A 17,727-nucleotide genomic window follows, 5' to 3' on the forward strand; every position below is an offset into this window, starting at 1 on the left:
CAAATGCTGTTCTTGGATAAAGCGCATCTGTTATAAAATTTAGTTCTTGACGAGAGTTTTATTCAGCTATCACTATAAAGCCATTTCTATTTAACCTCATTAGCATTCAGTTGGCCGTTCTTGGAGTGGCTCATACACTTGAGATGACATCATCCCCTTATTCCTATTATATGACCAAGCCCGCGCGGCGAATTGAAATTCAAACGGCGTGTACCACGTGCGCAAACCAAATACGTAGTTTCTTCAAAATGCGTAGGCTCGCGAACTAAAGGAGGCCGGTTTGCAAATTAATATGCAACGTCTAGGCATCTATAAAAAATAATTTAATAGCTTGTAATATTAAATTTTTATGTTCAGACTGTTTAGACAACTTATTAAATTGCAAAATAGTGTCACGCATCCTGACAATCCTGACATATTAATTAGGCTCCAAATTAAAGGATAATGTTATAGCGTCCTTTAAATAATGGTTTAAAATAAGTCTTAAAATAAAAAGCACTTTAATATCCAGGACATTCACTCAAGCCTTTTGCGCAAAAATGTTATCTTCATTTTAGTTGCGGGGAATAACAACGAAAATCGTGAATGTGAACAATGAGAAAGTGAAAATAAAACCTGCAAATTTAGATTCGACAGTGAAACCATCAACGAGAATGCAAATGATGGAGCTTTATTCGCATTATTCACTCTTGCAACAACCACAAAAGAGGCGGCGCGTTTGATTAACGCAATTGTGTGTGGTCGGGCGTGAATTTTTATTAGGTGTACTGCTCAATTCCATTCTGTGTGTTTGGAATAATTACTCACTTGCAGAACATACGCATACACTGCGGTTTAGAAATGCTGGTTACGCAACACGTTTTTAACGAATTGTCTTTATACTCACTGCGGTCTGTTCTATATGCAGAATTGTTGATGCATCACAAAAGAATTTTAACTTTATATACTCTGCATGATTAATTATTCAACTAAGAATAATTCTCAGTGAAAACTGAGGTTTAAAATAAGAAGCGAATATGAGATTAAAAATTGGTGTAAAAATATAAAGACTCATCCCCCTCAAAACTTATTAAGTTCAGTGAGAGTCCTGTTTATTTTGATTATCGCGAAATATTTCTGAATGATGGGCAAAAAATTTGATTTATTTTCTTTCTATTCCTTTGATAATAGTGGTAGTGTTTCTGAGTGCAGTGATTGATTGGGAACAATCCAAAGATATAATTATTGACGATGCCACCGAAACTCTATTGGTAGCCAAACCAAGCAGAACCGATACTATTTTTCAATTAAATTAAAAAATTACTCTAGATTTATAAATATTACAAACCTTTGTATCCTTAAGAGAAAACTAAATGTAAAACTTTCCGGTTTATTTTTCCACGAAAATAGCCTACATACCTCACAATTGAAATAATCTATTACCCATTACACTACGCACTCTTTAATTCCATTAATTTGCGAAATTAGCCTGTTCGACGTCCCACTATAATGCTGGCGTCTTTCTGGTGGAGTGTAATAAGCCAATATAACTTCAGATGGATTGATTTAGAGCACTGAAAATTGGCTAGGACACCAGGAAGCCACAGACTTTTCGACGTCGACCACTTTGGATTGTTTGATGATTTTTTACTTTTTTTTAGAATTTGTAAAAATACGTGAATACACCTTTGCTGGAAATTAAAGTTTAGTGAAAGACACTTTCTTGCCTTGATTCAATAATTTTATAAAAATAATTTTTCTGTCAATAATTGACTCAAAATGCTCAAATAGCTAAAAAGCTGAGAGGCGCACCGGCGCTGACTCGCCACTTGCTGGTTTTGCACCTTTCCAGCGGCTTTAGGGACAATTTTCTGGCGTTTCAATGAAAGACCTCGGTGCTGGGTGGCGAAATGATGGCCACATTGGGCCCAAGCTCCTCTGCGGCCACTCCGGCCCCATGTTATCCACTCAGCGGTGTTATTGGTACACGGTGAGTCCCTAGCCCATGTACTGAGCAGAGGTTGAAAAAAATAGTTTTTAGTAAGGATGAAATTTATTGAACGCCAAAGGCGTGCCACTCCAAAATTAACAACAAATATTAACTATTCCAAAATAAATAAGTCATCTTTTTAATGCCGAAGAAAAAAATTCGTCAGTTTTAAGTTTTTGTTAGACCGGTTGGAGCTATATCCGCCATACTAATTATTATTCAATTAATAAGGCAAAGGTACAATGATTTAATAATCACCTGAATTGTTGCGGCAGCGCAGCAAAAAGCACGCAGCGCAGAGATGGCGCGAGAGGGAAGAGCGCAGAGTTGAGAGCACGCGTGACGTCATGATCCCCCCTGCTGGCCGGCGTTGCGGCAGCTGCCGCACAGCAAGGCGGCTCCGGCGGCGCGCCTCCTCAGTGCGCATAGTGCATCGCGAGTTGCCGGTCGAGGGTCTCTTCTCCACTGCTTTTAGTGTCCATCACTTGGAAAAGGCCCTGCCAGTCCCTGAGGATTTTACCACTCGCTCAACATGAATCGCGCCCTGTGGCTTCTCCTGATCATCGGCCTGAATGCCGCGCTGCTACCTGCAGGTACGTTACGTCAGGGGTTGTGCTCTTCAAGGGTTGTAAAATATATAGCTGAAACCGACACTCAAAGAACCCGCTCGAAAGGGAGAAAAGAGGGTTGTTTTATAGCTCGCTACAAATTTAGTAGGTGTTTTTTTAAATTAATTTCAAGAGAGCTTTGAGATATTTTTTGAGAGATAATACGAGTGGTAAATTTTAAAAGAAAAATTTAATCATACTTGCAATGATCGTCTTTAATTTTTTATGATCTTAAGCAGAGCTCAAGGCCTTGTATCTAACGATTTTGCTTATCTTCTTGCAACCGTGCAAAAAATCGAGTCGATGCTGTTCGCACTTATTGTTAGCGCGCGCCTGAAGGGAATTCCCGTAATATTCATTTCACACTTGAACACCTTTGCTCACTCCGTGGTGCAAAAAGTAAAGAATTTGGCACATCTCAGCATCACTTCCTTTAGTTTAAAAGATCTAATTTAAACACAGTTCAAAAGCCTGAACATTTTCCCGCGTGAGCTACAACATTGGGAAAATCGAATTTGGCGTGGCCAGGGCCAGTTCGTTGGCTGCCGGCTGGAAAACGGAATCACACGTTAAATAGCTGAGCCGGCTCTTTTTTCTACTCGGAAGTGGCAACAAAAACGAGGATCGCGTGACCGGCCAGCATAATTTGCGCGTGGCGCTCTCTTTCGAGTGAATCAGGTGAGCCGCACGGAGAAAAGGAATAAAATGTGCCAAAAGCGAGCGGCCACCACCTCCCAATTGCGAAAATTTGCTGTCGCTGGTGAATTAAGAGAGGCGTTCAACCCTTTAGCCAGTTGCTTAGCAACACGCAGCATGTAAAAGCGTGCGAAATCGAAAAATCGAATCCACACAGAGAGCGTCAGACGGTCTGTCTAGACTATAGGAAACTTAAGGATGAGCAGCGCTTTTAGCGAGCGGAAAATACCGGCCGGCTTTAGCGGAACGGACCGTGCAGAAAACTGCATAACTAACGTGCGTGCAGTGCGCGTCTAATTCAATACAAAGGGTTTTGACCTCACTCAAGGCCCTCTCTGATTGATTCTTCTATTGCTTTTTATAATTTAGAGTAATCGAGGCGTAAGAAGATTTTAAACTAATTACTCAAATCTTTTGAATTGAACTAGAACCTCAAATATCATGAAAGATATGGTTAGTTTTTAACGCGAGAATGTCTTTTAAAATTATACACAAAAATACATTTTAAACTAAAATAATGTTCATATAAAGTCAAATATAATTTCCATAAACTTTGAATTACAACAGAAGCTTTTCGAGAAAACGGCACAATTGAGTGTAATTTGTCAACTGTATATATAGGAATTTGCAGTAAAATGCACATAAATTCAGTTGGATGCGTCATAACAAAGCGAGTTTCAAGTTGTCGGCGATGACGAGGACAAAACGAAATTTGGCGCGAGAATTGCCGTGGCGAGGGTGCGACGCAGGGCATAATTTAATTCACTTGCCCCCCACGAGGCATCATTACTCGCCCTGCTTGTACCAGTAACAGATATGGGGGTTGCCGAGAACACGTAGTTAGTCGTGTCGTCCCATTCAGCTGCAGCTGCAGTTGATCACTTTAATTAAGTATTGGATCTCTGGCGCGCGCAATTCCTGCCACGCCATGTCCGTATTACATGCCCGTGATTTATTCTGATCAGACGGCGGCGGCGGCGGCGGCTTGAAAATGCTAATTATCAGCAAGCGTGCGGCGTGCCCGCGGGAGTCGATTTCGTTTAGGATTAACGTAGCTGATGGCGAAGCAAAACAAGGGTACGGCGGATTTCTTCATGGTCTTTGATGTAAATTCGCTTCTAGCTTAGGTGAATTTTCCAAGCTCCAGGTGCAAATCTGTTGAAAATTTTAGCATGGGTGATTGCAGCTGTGATGTGCAACCGGATCCAAATGGGATTACTGCCGGTGCGGAGGTGACGATCATATCTGCCGAATGAATTCGTCTTAATTTGACACCTGAAATGTTTGATCAAAAGATTTCGCCTTCGGTATATATCGACGCACTCGGCGGGGACCCGTCTGAGCTGCACGCACGAAAGTAATGCCCGCAGCTCCCGAAAGAAAGGGTTTCCACTGCGTGAGTGAGCAAACAACACGGAGAGAGCGTTGAGGAGCGGCCCGGTTTCTTATTTTGTCGAGAACACAACAATGTCTGCTCCAGGAGCGCGTAAAAAGCAGTTGCGCATGTTGTGTGTATCTTGTGCATGATAATGGAGAAGGGGGTTGACGTGAGTCACCCCGGCGACTGATTGTGAGTGAGCAACCCCCGTCACATCGCTCTTGAGCTATGTGATGTGTGCCGCTGAAATGGATGAGCGCCTAAAGCGATCAAGCGGCACGGCCCTCAAAAACTAACCAAATTTTGCTCACCTGCTCAGCTTTAATGCATCCTGGATGAGGCCTAATGTGTGTTTGTCCCGGCTGCTCCTTTATTGTTGTGTCCAAGGGAAGGAAAAAGGAGCGAGCAAAAAGGGAAGCAGCAAAGTTCTATTGTGCCAAACTTCGCGTTGGTGTTTACTGAAAAGAGTTCAAGAATAAGCAGTTTTTATACCGACAAGTTACTGAGAAGGAAAATCCAAGTTTTTGTGTGCACCTTTCATCCACTCCACTTCACACACTGTCAGGCTGACCCTTTCAGGATTTGAGCTCAATTCAAAATTCCAACGAGATCCACACAAGCAAATAAGACCAGCTCTCTTGGTACGATCGATTATCTTTGGTTTGGCTGTTTAATTAAAGTTCGCACCGATGTTCACGCCGATATCCTTATCTGGGCAGTCATTCATCAAGACGATAGAGGCGTTATGGCAACGACGCTCGCGCTCCTTTCGTTGACACACAAGCGCGTCGCTTTTCTGCACTTGAATCGCTCATTGTGCTCGCGAATGCCGAAGTGTCAAATGCGGTTCGCAGGGTAAGACGCGTGGAAATGCGTTGCCGCCGGGTCAAAAGATGTATAGGGAAGCCTCGTCTCTCCACGCTGAAACGCTGCTCCCCGTGCAGAATGATGTCGTAAATCAGTATTTGATGCTCTCCTGCTCGGTTTACCTTTGTTATTATTGGCATTAAAGGGATGAAATTGGCCTTTCTCTGCGCCAACCCCAAAGCAAAAACTTGCTCTCCAGCTGTGTTGTCTTTGCAAAATTCCCCCCTCCTGCTGGGGCGCGGCTCAAAAATATTTCCCGCTGGCAATAAAAGTCATATTTGTCATGCCGAATTTTTCATCATCTTGCAACGAGAGCGCTCAGACGCGTAAATACATTTTTCAGGCTCAGCGCTGCTCTCATTTTATTGCTTTGTAATAATAATATATTGTCCTTGTTGCTTATCCTTTCGCTGATTTGACTTTGTAGATAAAGCTATGTACAATGCGCCTTATTCCTTTTTAGAGTGCGAGGGTGTGCCGCTCGTGGAAACAGTGGGTTCATCTGAATAAATATTGGTTATCTGGAGGACTCCCCCGCAAATTCGCGATTTTCGACCTGATTTATCACACTCACCACGCTAAATTGTAGGCTGTAAAAGTTAAAGGCGCTCGGCAGCTGTAAAATAAATCAGCCCAATTTTGATCAAACGAGATAAAAAACTGATTGCCATGATTTTTGCATTCTGGAGAAACCAACTCCTTAAAGCGTCAGAAATTTTTGCTGGTCAGAGAGTGGTAAATTCCTGGCATGGTTAAATGTGCTATATACACAGAGACCTTCTCCACGCTGGCTACGGCGTCGTTCTCAGCTCTCAGTCAGCAAAGAACTCCTAAAGGGGCGCATCCCTCCGCTGTAGGGTGCGTGTGTTGCATTTATACACCTTGCCAGCGGAGTCGTGGTGGGAAAATCATCGATATCCCGCTGGAAAATTTACGGCCAGCGCGCAACTTTGACATCCACTTCGGCACTGGAAATTTCATTTTTCATATCATCCACCACAAAGCGCAGCAGCCGGCCTGAATGAAAGATTCTTTTATTTGATAAGGTGACAACACAGAGATAAAAATAAATTAAGTTTGCGCTCCTGCTTGTCTTCAGGAGAAAAGGGCTGCCATTGTTGAAATGGAACACTTTTTTCCGCAGAGTGATATAAATGCTGCTTTTCCAATATGACCTCTCAATGTGCAAAGCAATAAATTTAGAGAGCAGCATTTAAAAAGTTACTACCCAGGGTAATGAAGTAATAAATCGCAGCCGGAATTCTTTCGCGAGCCAAGTGTGCCCCACCGAATAAATCACACATCGAGGCCGGTGTAGCTGTCTGTGAATTTCCCAGCAGCAGCACTACAAATAAGTGGCATAGAACGGCGCCTGCAAAGTGCATCAGCTCGGCGACGACGGCGGATGGCACACTCGTCGAAAAGTATCGCATTTCCCTCGGAAAACAGCAGCGCAATATTTTGGGGCCGCGCAGACAGACGCATACATGCACTCATTTTTCATTTCGACGCATTCTGAGAACTACCCACGCGCGTACCTTGTGCCCGATGCACGCATGCCAGATGAAAAAGCGACTTTGTGTTGGGCGATTTGACTGGAAAGATTTAAAGTGCAAGCTTGCTGACTGACGAGACCTTAACCCGCTCATCGCTTGACCGCCGCACTATTCATTCATGAAGCGAGCGGCGATTCATTTCGAGTTGAATGTACAATGGTTGTCTGTGTATATAGTAGTACTTGCATAAATGCAGACAGAACTGCAGTCATTAAGTCATTACCACACATCCTCGGTTTCCTTCTCAGAAATTTGCACTACAAGTGCAAAGTAATAAAGTTATTATTTAACTGCTTTAATTACGCTGTAGATATATTTATAAATCATGATTACTTAAAACCTAAAGTTTTTAAAGGAGCATAGAAATAGTTATCTAATTTTGATCGGTATATAGGTTCAATGCGTGTGCTTGAATGCAGATGGTGGTTTGAAAATAGAGAAAAATGGAGAAAATCAAATCGCCATCTGTTCCGTTTGTCTGTGCAAACACGGCAGCCGTGGCGAAATAAACAAATGAATATAACAAAGTGTTCAACGAGCACTTAACAGCTGTCAAGCGAGCGTAGCCTCGCATTTGCAGTCAAACCTGGGTGTCAGTCACGATTTTTGAAAATAAATCATGCTCTAGTTAGTACTGTGGGCCATTGGAAAAATTACGAACGCCTGCTGCTTGATGAGATTCAGAAATTAAATTATTATTTTAGCTTGTCTGATAGTGGAAGTCGTGCCGAGGAGGCGTTACTCTCCTCCGCGGCCCATCGCACCAGACAAAAACGAGCGCAGGGGCAAAGTCTTATCTGCACTTATCAAATAATAAAGAATGCGCATTGCTATCTTTTGACTGCCACGCAGGAGAGCGCGGTGCAATAAATAAACAACGCACAATAAGCATTAAATTAGACAGGCGAGCGCGGAAATGGGATCCCTCCGCTTTTTCTAAAAATTTGCCGCTTTTTCTTCTCTGACCAGCAGCGGCGCAGATGTTTTTCGAGTAAAAACCATTATTTTCAGCTAAGAGGAGGATGAGAGAAAAAAGCTGTTCTTGTCGCGAGATAGGCATAAAAATCCGCTTGACAAGTATAAAAATATCCGCGTTGGAAAGGATTAGTCATAGGTGTCAATATGAAGTGTTTTTTATTCTATCAGCAGAGAGTGGAGGGTATTTTAATGCTTTTGACGTTCCGCACGGGGGAGATAGATCCGTGTTTTTTCTTCACAAGTCAGGTCAGTCAGCTTTCTGATCGACCAGTTTTATAGAAAATCAACCGACGTTTTTACGGCTGTATGAGTTGTTAAGATATAATGGGCGTGCGGCGAAGGTTGAAAGTTTAATTAGCATACGTATGAAGCCGCAAGGCTTGATTAGCGCTTAACGCATATGTTGAAAAACAGTCTTGGAATTTAATTAAGCGTATCCGCTAATGGCATCAAAATAGCAATTTAACGTATCCATGCGTTGCGTGGGAGAAAAATCACCACAGAAAAAATGTTGGAAAGAACCCAATGGCTGGTTAAAAAAAAAAACATTTTTCTACTTTCCAGCCGTTCTGAACTTTTCCACCAGTGCGCGAGAGCCAAATTTCTAGCATTTCGCCATTGCCAAAAGTCACACGTCTCGCGGCAGACTGATGTGCGCAACATTTCAGTGGGAGAAGTTTCGCGCGATAAATCGAAACCTTCGGCTCTTCTAAAATGTCAGGTCCAATTGGAGGTGTGCAAAATAAAATATGAATAAGTCTAGAATTCGCAGCAACAACGTTGGTGGCTGGCTCAGGGAGTGGTCGGCGCTGATCTATTTGGACGATGAGTTGGCTGGCTACATGGGCGCCCCCGCGGTACACACAAAACTAAAGATATACGTGCATGCATTCCTATGGCCCTATGGCCCTGTGCCAGCAGCCCAGAGAGCCGGCGCACAGAAAAGAAATTAGAGGGAAAAGAAAGAGCGAAGCGGCAGAGTAAGCGAGTGCAGCCACACTCAGAGGACCAGTTTGTTGAATTCCCTCCGCAGCAGTCTATGGTGCACCTAGGTCAGAGAAGAAGGCTAAAATTAAATGCGAGCGTGCTTCATACTTAATAATGGGGGCGTCTGAACACAAAGTCCGCCTTGTAATTTTTGTCCTTGATAATCATATTCGAGAATTTTTTATCCTCAGCTGCATTGAGAAACAAAGCAACTATGTTGGAGAAAAAAATTAAAATTAAGTTCCAAGTTTGCAAGTCTAATGAGGTTGGGTGGCGCCAATTCCATTTTTTGCTCTAACAGCCAATCTAATGCAGACAACAAAATCGTGTAGCTCATAATAAGCAGGCGTGAACCCCTTTGATTATGAAACCTTCGTGTGCGAGGCCGAAGCAGAGGGGGAGAGAAATATGGGCTGAATTCAATAATGGTGGAATAAATCATTTTCGGATTGTATCGCCACTGTGACAGCCTGAAATCAAAAACCAAAAGTTATAGAATCCGACTCAGTTTCCAACCCTCTCTTCTCCAACACCTAACAAAGGCTGTTGGCATTATTTCCTGACTAAAACGAAAACGATACAATTCAGTACAGTATATATCAATAAAGTCTGATTGTTGAGATAATTTACCCTTAATAGCTGGTTCTAAACTCGGTTAAGTCAGAGCGTTCTGCCGCTGATATATATCGTTAGAATGCATCTCATGCAGCATGAACTGCTCCATAAAATGATTTTACTGCGTTCTGCTGATGCCTTTTTATTACGGCGAAAACGGGCGTGCTTGCTCCCCAACACAATTTTACTCTGTCCATGAAAGCCCGGGGAATTTTAATGAAGGGGTGGAAATTTCACTCTTGTTCAAGGAAACTATTTTTGGGGCTGCTCATAAGCATCGCTGCAAAGGAGCAATTCTAGCGCATCTCTATCCAATTTTTTCTGCCATGAAAATTTAATCTACGAAAATTCTCCAATTTATCTTCAACTTTTGATTTAAAATACAGTAAGTCCGAAATATTTAATTTAACCAGATAGCCCGGTCATGTTATGAATTTTATCTCGTAGTCATTTTCACGTCAAAGATAAGGAGTCATCAAGGAGGAAAGATGTCACGTTGCATGATGTATGGGCGAAACCTTCTCAATGACGTTTGTAATCAGCGCGGAGAATCTCCTCGGCGGGTTTTCACTTTAATTAATTTATAACGGCTAATTAAACGCATCCCCTTTTGTGTGCGCTCGAAATTCCGTGTGCGGTAAGCGCAGTCACGACGGGAAGATTCTCCCGAGCCCAAGGAAAGGCGCATGTTGGTTTAATGATCCTGCCTGCTTTTATTTGTATTATGTGGTGAGAAAATTATTCTACAAGCAAAGGGATGTTTCCCACCGCATTCTGACGATAAACAGCAGCGCGGCAGCGTACAGCGGGCCAACCCCCATTCGCTGGTTCGTTTTAAACTCCAACAGACTTTCGACGGCTGGCTGCCTTTTCTCCGCGCGGCGTGTGTGTGTGCGCGTCGGAGCCGCGCGCATTATTACTCGACACTGTTTGGCCAGACAAGAATGGGAGAGCCAAGAGTATTATTTTTTATTATTGTGCATGCATGCCTAATCAGACTGGGTCTGGATTATATTTGAACTCGGGGAGAGTACCGAGAAATTCTATAAAGACACGGACAGGGCGTCTCATTTGAATATCTCGCTTGGAATTCCCACAATTTGATAAGAAAAAATGACTTTTAAATAATCTGAGCTAGTAGAAGCCATAAATGTCTGTCTCTTGAAATATTCCAATTTCTTTTGTAAATATATTATTAGTGAAGATGACTAGGTAATTAACATTTTGAAAATCAGATTCCTCTCCTATCAGAAAGTGTGACGGTGAAGTGCTCACTTCAAAACTTGCACCAACAGTTCCTTTACAAACAGAAAACCCTTTTTCAAGTTGGGAAGAAGTGTTGTTAAATAAGTAATTAAAATTCCTCCTCCTGTCTGAGACCCTTTCGAGAGGGCCAATTCATGGGAAGTGTCCAACAGCGCTCCAATTTCTATTCAAATTTACGAGGTGTGAATCGAAAACCCCTCACCTGCCGTTCTCACTTTCCGAAACAATTTATATTTCATCAGGCGGCTGCTTGGGGCTTTTGAAGAGGCGATTAACCTTTCTCTTAAGAAGAGTAGTGCACCCTACACGCGTTAACCCATTTTTACTTGACTCTTCTGTACTGTACACTACACGCCAGGCGGGCGTACAAAATTTCCATCTCGCAGTTAAAATAAATGTTGTCTTAGCCGTGCTCGAGCAGACAAAAAATATCACGATGATGAAGATTACGTCAGCAATTAGAGGCGACGAGGCCTGCCGCTTTTAATTTTTTCCTCCCTCTCTCTCTCTCTCTCTCTCTCTGCATGCGCATATATACGTTGGCCCCATATAATACAAAATGAGACATGCCTGCATCTTTCCAGGCCGGCTTTTTACTGCTCATGAGTGTTATTACTGGTGTATCATGCGTGTATAGCGTTGTCGTTAACGCGCTTCTCGCGTACACTTTTTATGTGTCGTTCATTTCGAGGGGCGGCGTTGCCTGCTTGATGGAAGTGCGCGGATTTTTTCGAGCGTCCTGCCCTTTTCATTATATGCAGATTGAACGGCGTTGTTTTTTTAATTCATTCAGGCCGCGTTTGTTCAGAGAAAAGCGAGGCGAAGTTGGTTTCGGGGAATGCTAGACCGTCGAATGACATTGAAATAGAAAACGATGTGCATTAAAGATATAGCTCCGTTCTGTTTAATTAGGTCCTCGCGTGATGAATCTCCGTTGATGCAATGCTGTAACTTAAACGTATTAACTTATTGTCTATCTTATCGGGTTTGAGAAAGTGAATGAAGGAGTTGAATAGATCTTCAAACGAGCTAGGAAAATATTTAATTTAGCTGTGACAACCATGTTCTTATTTCCTTTATTATTACAGGCGATAATTCAGTCGCGGTCACGCTGGCACAAAAGTACAATTTCATCTCTGCTATCATAGGAAATTTGAAAAGCCTATGAGTCACTTTGCTCTGTTCTAATTCCAATAATATTTTTTCTCTCAATGCCATCTGGTAACAGTTTTGTAACAGAAAAAAGTTTGTGTTGTGTATAGCTCCCATTCAACTCACGCATTAGTTGATAAGGTATGCCAGAAACCAAAACATCCTCCCACACACAAATTAAAAAGCCATAAAACCATTGGCGGAAGCATTTCGTGCGAAACAAGCTACAGCACTACTACGCGATTTTTATGACCGTGCTTGTGTGCTGGCTGATCCGCACGAGGAGTGAATGCCCATTGAGGCAAAAATCGATGGCGTGGCGTCCAGCCCAGATTCGTCGCTTCGCCTAGCGGAATTTGCATGTCAAAAAAGGACCTCTCTTTCTGGTTGTGTGCGCGTGGCGTGCGGCGGAGATTTACTCCCAAAGACAATGGAGGTCACAATTTGTCAGTGAATCGTTCGCCTGCTCAGGATCCATGTTGGGAGTGAAGACAAGACTGGATTCCGATCTTGCACTCGCTCACATGGTTGGAGAAAAATGTTTTTGTGCCTCCCAAACGCGCGTGGATGGAGCGGAATAAAATTATTAAAAGCGGTCCCAACAAGCAATACAAATCAAGATGCTGTCAAAAGCGCATATAGAGTCAATACAGACCTTTTTTATGCAGATAATCCATACAACACGCCTTCGTATTTATCGAGCTGAACGCGCCCTCTCATGAAACGCGCGTTAGAGATTTATATTTCCTTGCCGGCCGCGTGTTCCGAGTTCCGAGGCCTGGAGTGCATAATATTAGCGGGCCGCCGCCATATTAAGGCAGCAGTGCGTGAACTCATTTCCTTTGCGGGTGGACACATTCGGCCCTGGGTAATTCTGTGAAACAAGCCAGCCAGCCAGCAAGCAACGGAGAGCGGTTTGATCCGTGAAATTCGTTGATTTCAACTTCTCGCTGAGCTTGGCAGCTGTGGAAATTGCTCTGGAAAAAGGGGAAGAAAGTTTAAATTGAATCAGGGAGACCAAGATCCAAAATGGAACTGCAAAAATTGGAACAAATCCAAACTTCAAAATGAAAATCGTGCGTTAGATCATCAGTGAATCAGTCAGTCTTATTCAGATCCTTATTTATTTTTCCATCCCTTAATATAGAAACTTTTCTCATAATACATTAATAGCCGAAAAAAACCAATGTCAGAAATCCCCAATCTCGACTTTATTTTCTTGACAAGACGAACCACTTTCCAATCCTGGCACTCCAAAGTGTTATCCCTCTATATACAGGCGCTCATCTATAAAATTCAAAGGCTGCGTGCGAGCAGCAGCATCGCATCTAAATTTCATTCTTATCGCTCGAGCCGCGCGTGAGATATAGAGCCCATTCTTGATAAATATACCTGTTATACTCACTCTCCTTCTTTTAATCTGAGTCAGTCATTCTTTCAAGTTATTATTTGGTGCAGCTACAGGGCAACTTTTATTCCCCACTTATTTATTCAGACAGCCTTTAATTTCCCATTCCCACTCTGGAATTAAAGAAAATACGCTAATTTGAGCTCCATTAAAGTCGCGTCTGCTTGTTTTTCAAATACACCGCCGCTAGAGAATGGTGATGAGAATTTCCAGCGTGCAAACAAACATCGGCTCTTCCCTCGGCGGCTCCACTGCTTATACTTTTTACCCCACGCCTAGTATTTTCATAAAACATACGATATGGGATGACTCTTCTTCGAGAACACATGTGTTAGTAGTGTGTGTGTGTGTTTTATACGCTGCTGTGCGAAATGTGTTCTCGGCGGGAAACTGCCTCAGGACCGCCGAAGAAGATGATCTAAATGTGTGCGTTTGCGCTCTTCCACTATGACTAACGCCGGCTCTCGCGTAATTTTATACATTATCCTACCCCAGCAGGCTTTTCTTTTCGCAGGGGTTCCCGCTCCTCTCTGTTTATTGTGTTTGGGGATAATCTTCTGGCAAGTGGTGACAAATTTGTAATGAATTCCAACGCGTTTCTTATTAACCTTCGCCAAGCTGCAAACAATAAATTTGGTGTGCACAAACAACAAGCGAAAAGGGAGAGCGGCGGTGAAACTAAAATTTACGAAGGGACCCTTTTGGGGTGCAAGGGCAGTATCCGTGCTCATGTAGGGGTAAGTTTTTCTCTCCGCTCAATATCAATTCTGCAACGTCGGTTATATCAAAGTAAAAAAATCGGAGCCATCAAGTGCACAATAAAGTGATTCGCACTTTATGGAGCTAGTTTTTCTTTTTGGAACATAAATTCCAGAGAAAAAATTTTCTGCCGACAACAGGCATTTTTTCCAAGGTCTAGCAATTAATATAGATTAAAATTCCTCCCGCCTTGGTCGTTAGCCACGATTACGTAATTATTTCGTGAGCACGTCGTGCATGTTGGAGCTCTTTTGCATGTATTGTTGTAAACGTCCTTTCTCATGAACAAATAATGCTTTCGTTTAAGTCAAACCTATTTACTCGCTCGCGGTTTCTGCATTATTCATCATCATCAATGCTGCACAAACAAGATAATTACACGTCGCGCGACCAGTAATAGTCGTGTGTGCTGATCTCATGCACTGACGAGATGGAGTGGGATGAATGAAAACGCCGCTGTTCATTTCCACTGCATTTCAATTGCGCCATCCGCCGACCGCGAGCCACACCGCATTCATGACGACGGCACTAATTCAGTCATGTTCGTAAAATCCACACACCTAGCATAATTCCGTCATCTCTTGGTAACGTGTGCTGCACCCAGAGGTACCCTTGTGAAAATGACTCGCAGATTACGCTGATTAAATAGAATCATCTTTTAATTTTGGCCTCTTGCGTGTCTCGCTATTTTTACCATTGTTTGATCATGGCAAGTGGAAGCCGAGCGTATCCTTGTGCGACTTTGGCCAAACCTATGTCAACGCATACAGTGGGTAATTTGAATTTCAAATCAGGCGGAGCTGGCAAGAATGCCAGATCGGCAGGTCTTCTTTTCGGAACAGTTATATTTCGTACTCGAGAGGAGAACTTAAAGAACTTATTATGCTCTTTCAGCGTCTTTCTCAAAGAAATCGTGGCCTTAACCTCGAGTGCAGCGTTTTGACAGGCGATGTCTTCATTCAAACTCTGCGAGTCACGTATTTTCTCATTTCGAAAACCCACACTGAAAAAGCTCGAGTGCAAGATCGGCTCTTAGCTTTCAAGGCGGTCGGTGGAACAGTCTTTGCGAGTGGTATCAGCAGAATGCTGCGTGTCTAACACAAAACAAAGCGTCGGCGTTGTGTATGTATATTATGTTAGAGAGGCAAGCTTCCTCAAAACATCAGCCAGGCCTGCGTAATGACTGATGAATCTCCAGCACAGGGAGAAATACTCCGTTCGCAGGATGATTAAAAAAGAGTAGAGCGGATAGAGAGAGTGAGGAGTTTTAGTCGGGCGTCAGCCAGCTAATTCATCTTGCTGAGCTGGGTTATATTTCATTAAGCATGTACATAATGCAGCCCCCACCGATAATAAATATCCGACGGCGCGGTTTTTGTGAGTGTAAAGATGAATCTGCGGCTGGAGAACCTCAGTTCTAATGGGTGTTAAAATGTACAAAATATGTATTCCATTGGTTAGCTAAATGGACCTTTAACACACCTGAGCATGTAATAGATCCCAGCAAGGTTGTAATTGATTAAAAAAGTGGTATTAGCTTCTTCTCTATTGTAAACCTGCTCGTGAATATATATAGATGATGCTCTTAATTTACCGTTGTCATGTGCTGCATCTAAAAAAGAGCCATTAAATCTGATACATTGGGAATTGTATCGATATAGATTGAAAATGGAATTAAATTGGTAACTCTGTTCTCTGGTTTACAACGCTCTATTTAGATCGTCGGTATAATTTAAAGGCAGCTAGAATTAAAAAAATGTTAGGCCACTGCGCAGAATTAACAAACCTCTGATTGGTGTAGCCAGTTTATAATTGCGTATACTCTTCTTTTAAAAATAAATTAGCCTTGCCGACCCTTTAGTGGGGCGAACAGGATACCAAGCGCCAACATTTAATTCATAAAACCAACATTTGTCATGGACTGATGTGCGGTTTTGGCTTAGACACGGCAGCGGCGGTTCGCATCACCTCATTACTCCGCGTTTGCCTCGCATTATTCAAACAGCTGATGAATAATACACACACGCGCGACCGACCCAAATGCACCAGTTCACGCTATTAATACATATGAATGGCTGTGAGAGCGTGCGGTTTATAAAGCGACAATGATTAATACTGCACGTCCATGCATCAAACCCTCGTCTGTGCTCGCTGTACTCCTTCCGCTCTGAAACCCCTGCTAGCGCAACTCGAAAATGTAAGATCAGCCCCGCGAGGATTTCGAGCTCTCGCGGATTCACTGTATTTTTTCTGTATCGATTCGTGCACGACTGTTTTGTGTGGGACCTGAAAAAAGCCACATCACCTGAGGGCAATTTATCAAAGTCACCGTTTGGAGCTGGATGCGAAGAGAGAGTGAATCAGAAATGAAATGGGCTAGGGGCGAAATTAATTAACCGCGCGCGGACCTTTGTTCCTCGCGACAGCTGAGCAGTGATAATGGAGATTGATAAAACACACGTGAATTTTAATGGACGCCGTGTTGAAAAGCGACTTTTCTCGGCGGATAAATAGCCTCGCCTTATGCTAAACAGCAAACATCTCTCAGCATGGGAGCTCGATGTTTTGTTTGCATTTTTATTATTGCGTCTCGCATGCGTAACCAATCAAAATAGATCCGCGTCACCGCGAAAAGGTATGCAGAGAACCCAAGTAGTTTAATTGTCGTTAAGTTTGATTTACATTGGAGGAAAATCGCGTATAGGTCACGGCAATCGCGGCCAATTAATGCTGATTAAATTAGCACTATTCTCTAAATTGGCAGCTCACCGAATAATAAGTAGCATCACACGCATCCTTTTCCTGCCGTCTTGGCACGGGCACAACCGATCTCGAATAAATCACCTGATGCTCTCGCACGTTCTATTTCTCGCCGCGACCACAAACTTGCGCCGCAGCTCTTCTTGAATGCTGGCCGGATCTCAGATATGGGCGCGGATGTGCTTTATATGAAAATGCTCTGGGATCCTGGTGCCAAAACACTTCTGGACTGTGAGGATGGAATAGCAAAAAATGGTACTGCCTGACATTGGCAGCAAGTGTCCATATACATGTTGACCTTATATAGACTGCAATTGAATTTGTTTGAATGCTAAATATTTGAAATTTTAGACTTAAATTAGTAAGACGTATAAAATGCAAAAAAAAAGTTAAATTAGACCAGACTAGTAGAATGTGCAATAATTTTTTCTTGTATTATTTCTCGAAATGGTTTCAACATTTATTGATATTTTAGATTCTGAAAAAATATTGAATTTATCTCAGCCAGATTGATTGAAGCTGAGAGTGGAATTTGCATTTTGTTCTTTATTAAATTTATTTTCTTCGTGTTCCAATTTTCTGTTGCTTTGAGCATACTGCTAGTAACATTGTACTGTATTGTATTTATTTTTTTTTGATAAAAAATATAATTTTCCGTCTTTCAACACACATTTTTTTTGTTCGAGACATAATTGTCTCCTATTCTGATAAAAATTAATGTGGATTCC

At 42.5% G+C, this 17,727-nt stretch overlaps 1 protein-coding gene across 5 annotated transcripts in view; it reads left to right on the forward strand.

The window, feature by feature from the left end:
• Positions 1-2,371: 2,371 nt before the first annotated feature.
• LOC135944814 (opioid-binding protein/cell adhesion molecule homolog) overlaps positions 2,372-17,727 on the forward strand; it is a 75,818-nt gene continuing 60,462 nt past the window's right edge. For all 5 annotated transcript variants that reach the window (XM_065492046.1, XM_065492047.1, XM_065492049.1 and 2 more), the window contains exon 1: positions 2,372-2,562. In XM_065492046.1, the coding sequence (XP_065348118.1) occupies positions 2,502-2,562 (61 nt within the window). In that variant the 5' untranslated portion in view covers positions 2,372-2,501. The remainder of the gene's footprint in view (positions 2,563-17,727) is intronic.

This window comes from Cloeon dipterum, chromosome 4, assembly GCF_949628265.1.
Source record: "Cloeon dipterum chromosome 4, ieCloDipt1.1, whole genome shotgun sequence".
In the NCBI taxonomy this organism is placed as follows: Eukaryota; Metazoa; Arthropoda; class Insecta; order Ephemeroptera; family Baetidae; genus Cloeon; species Cloeon dipterum.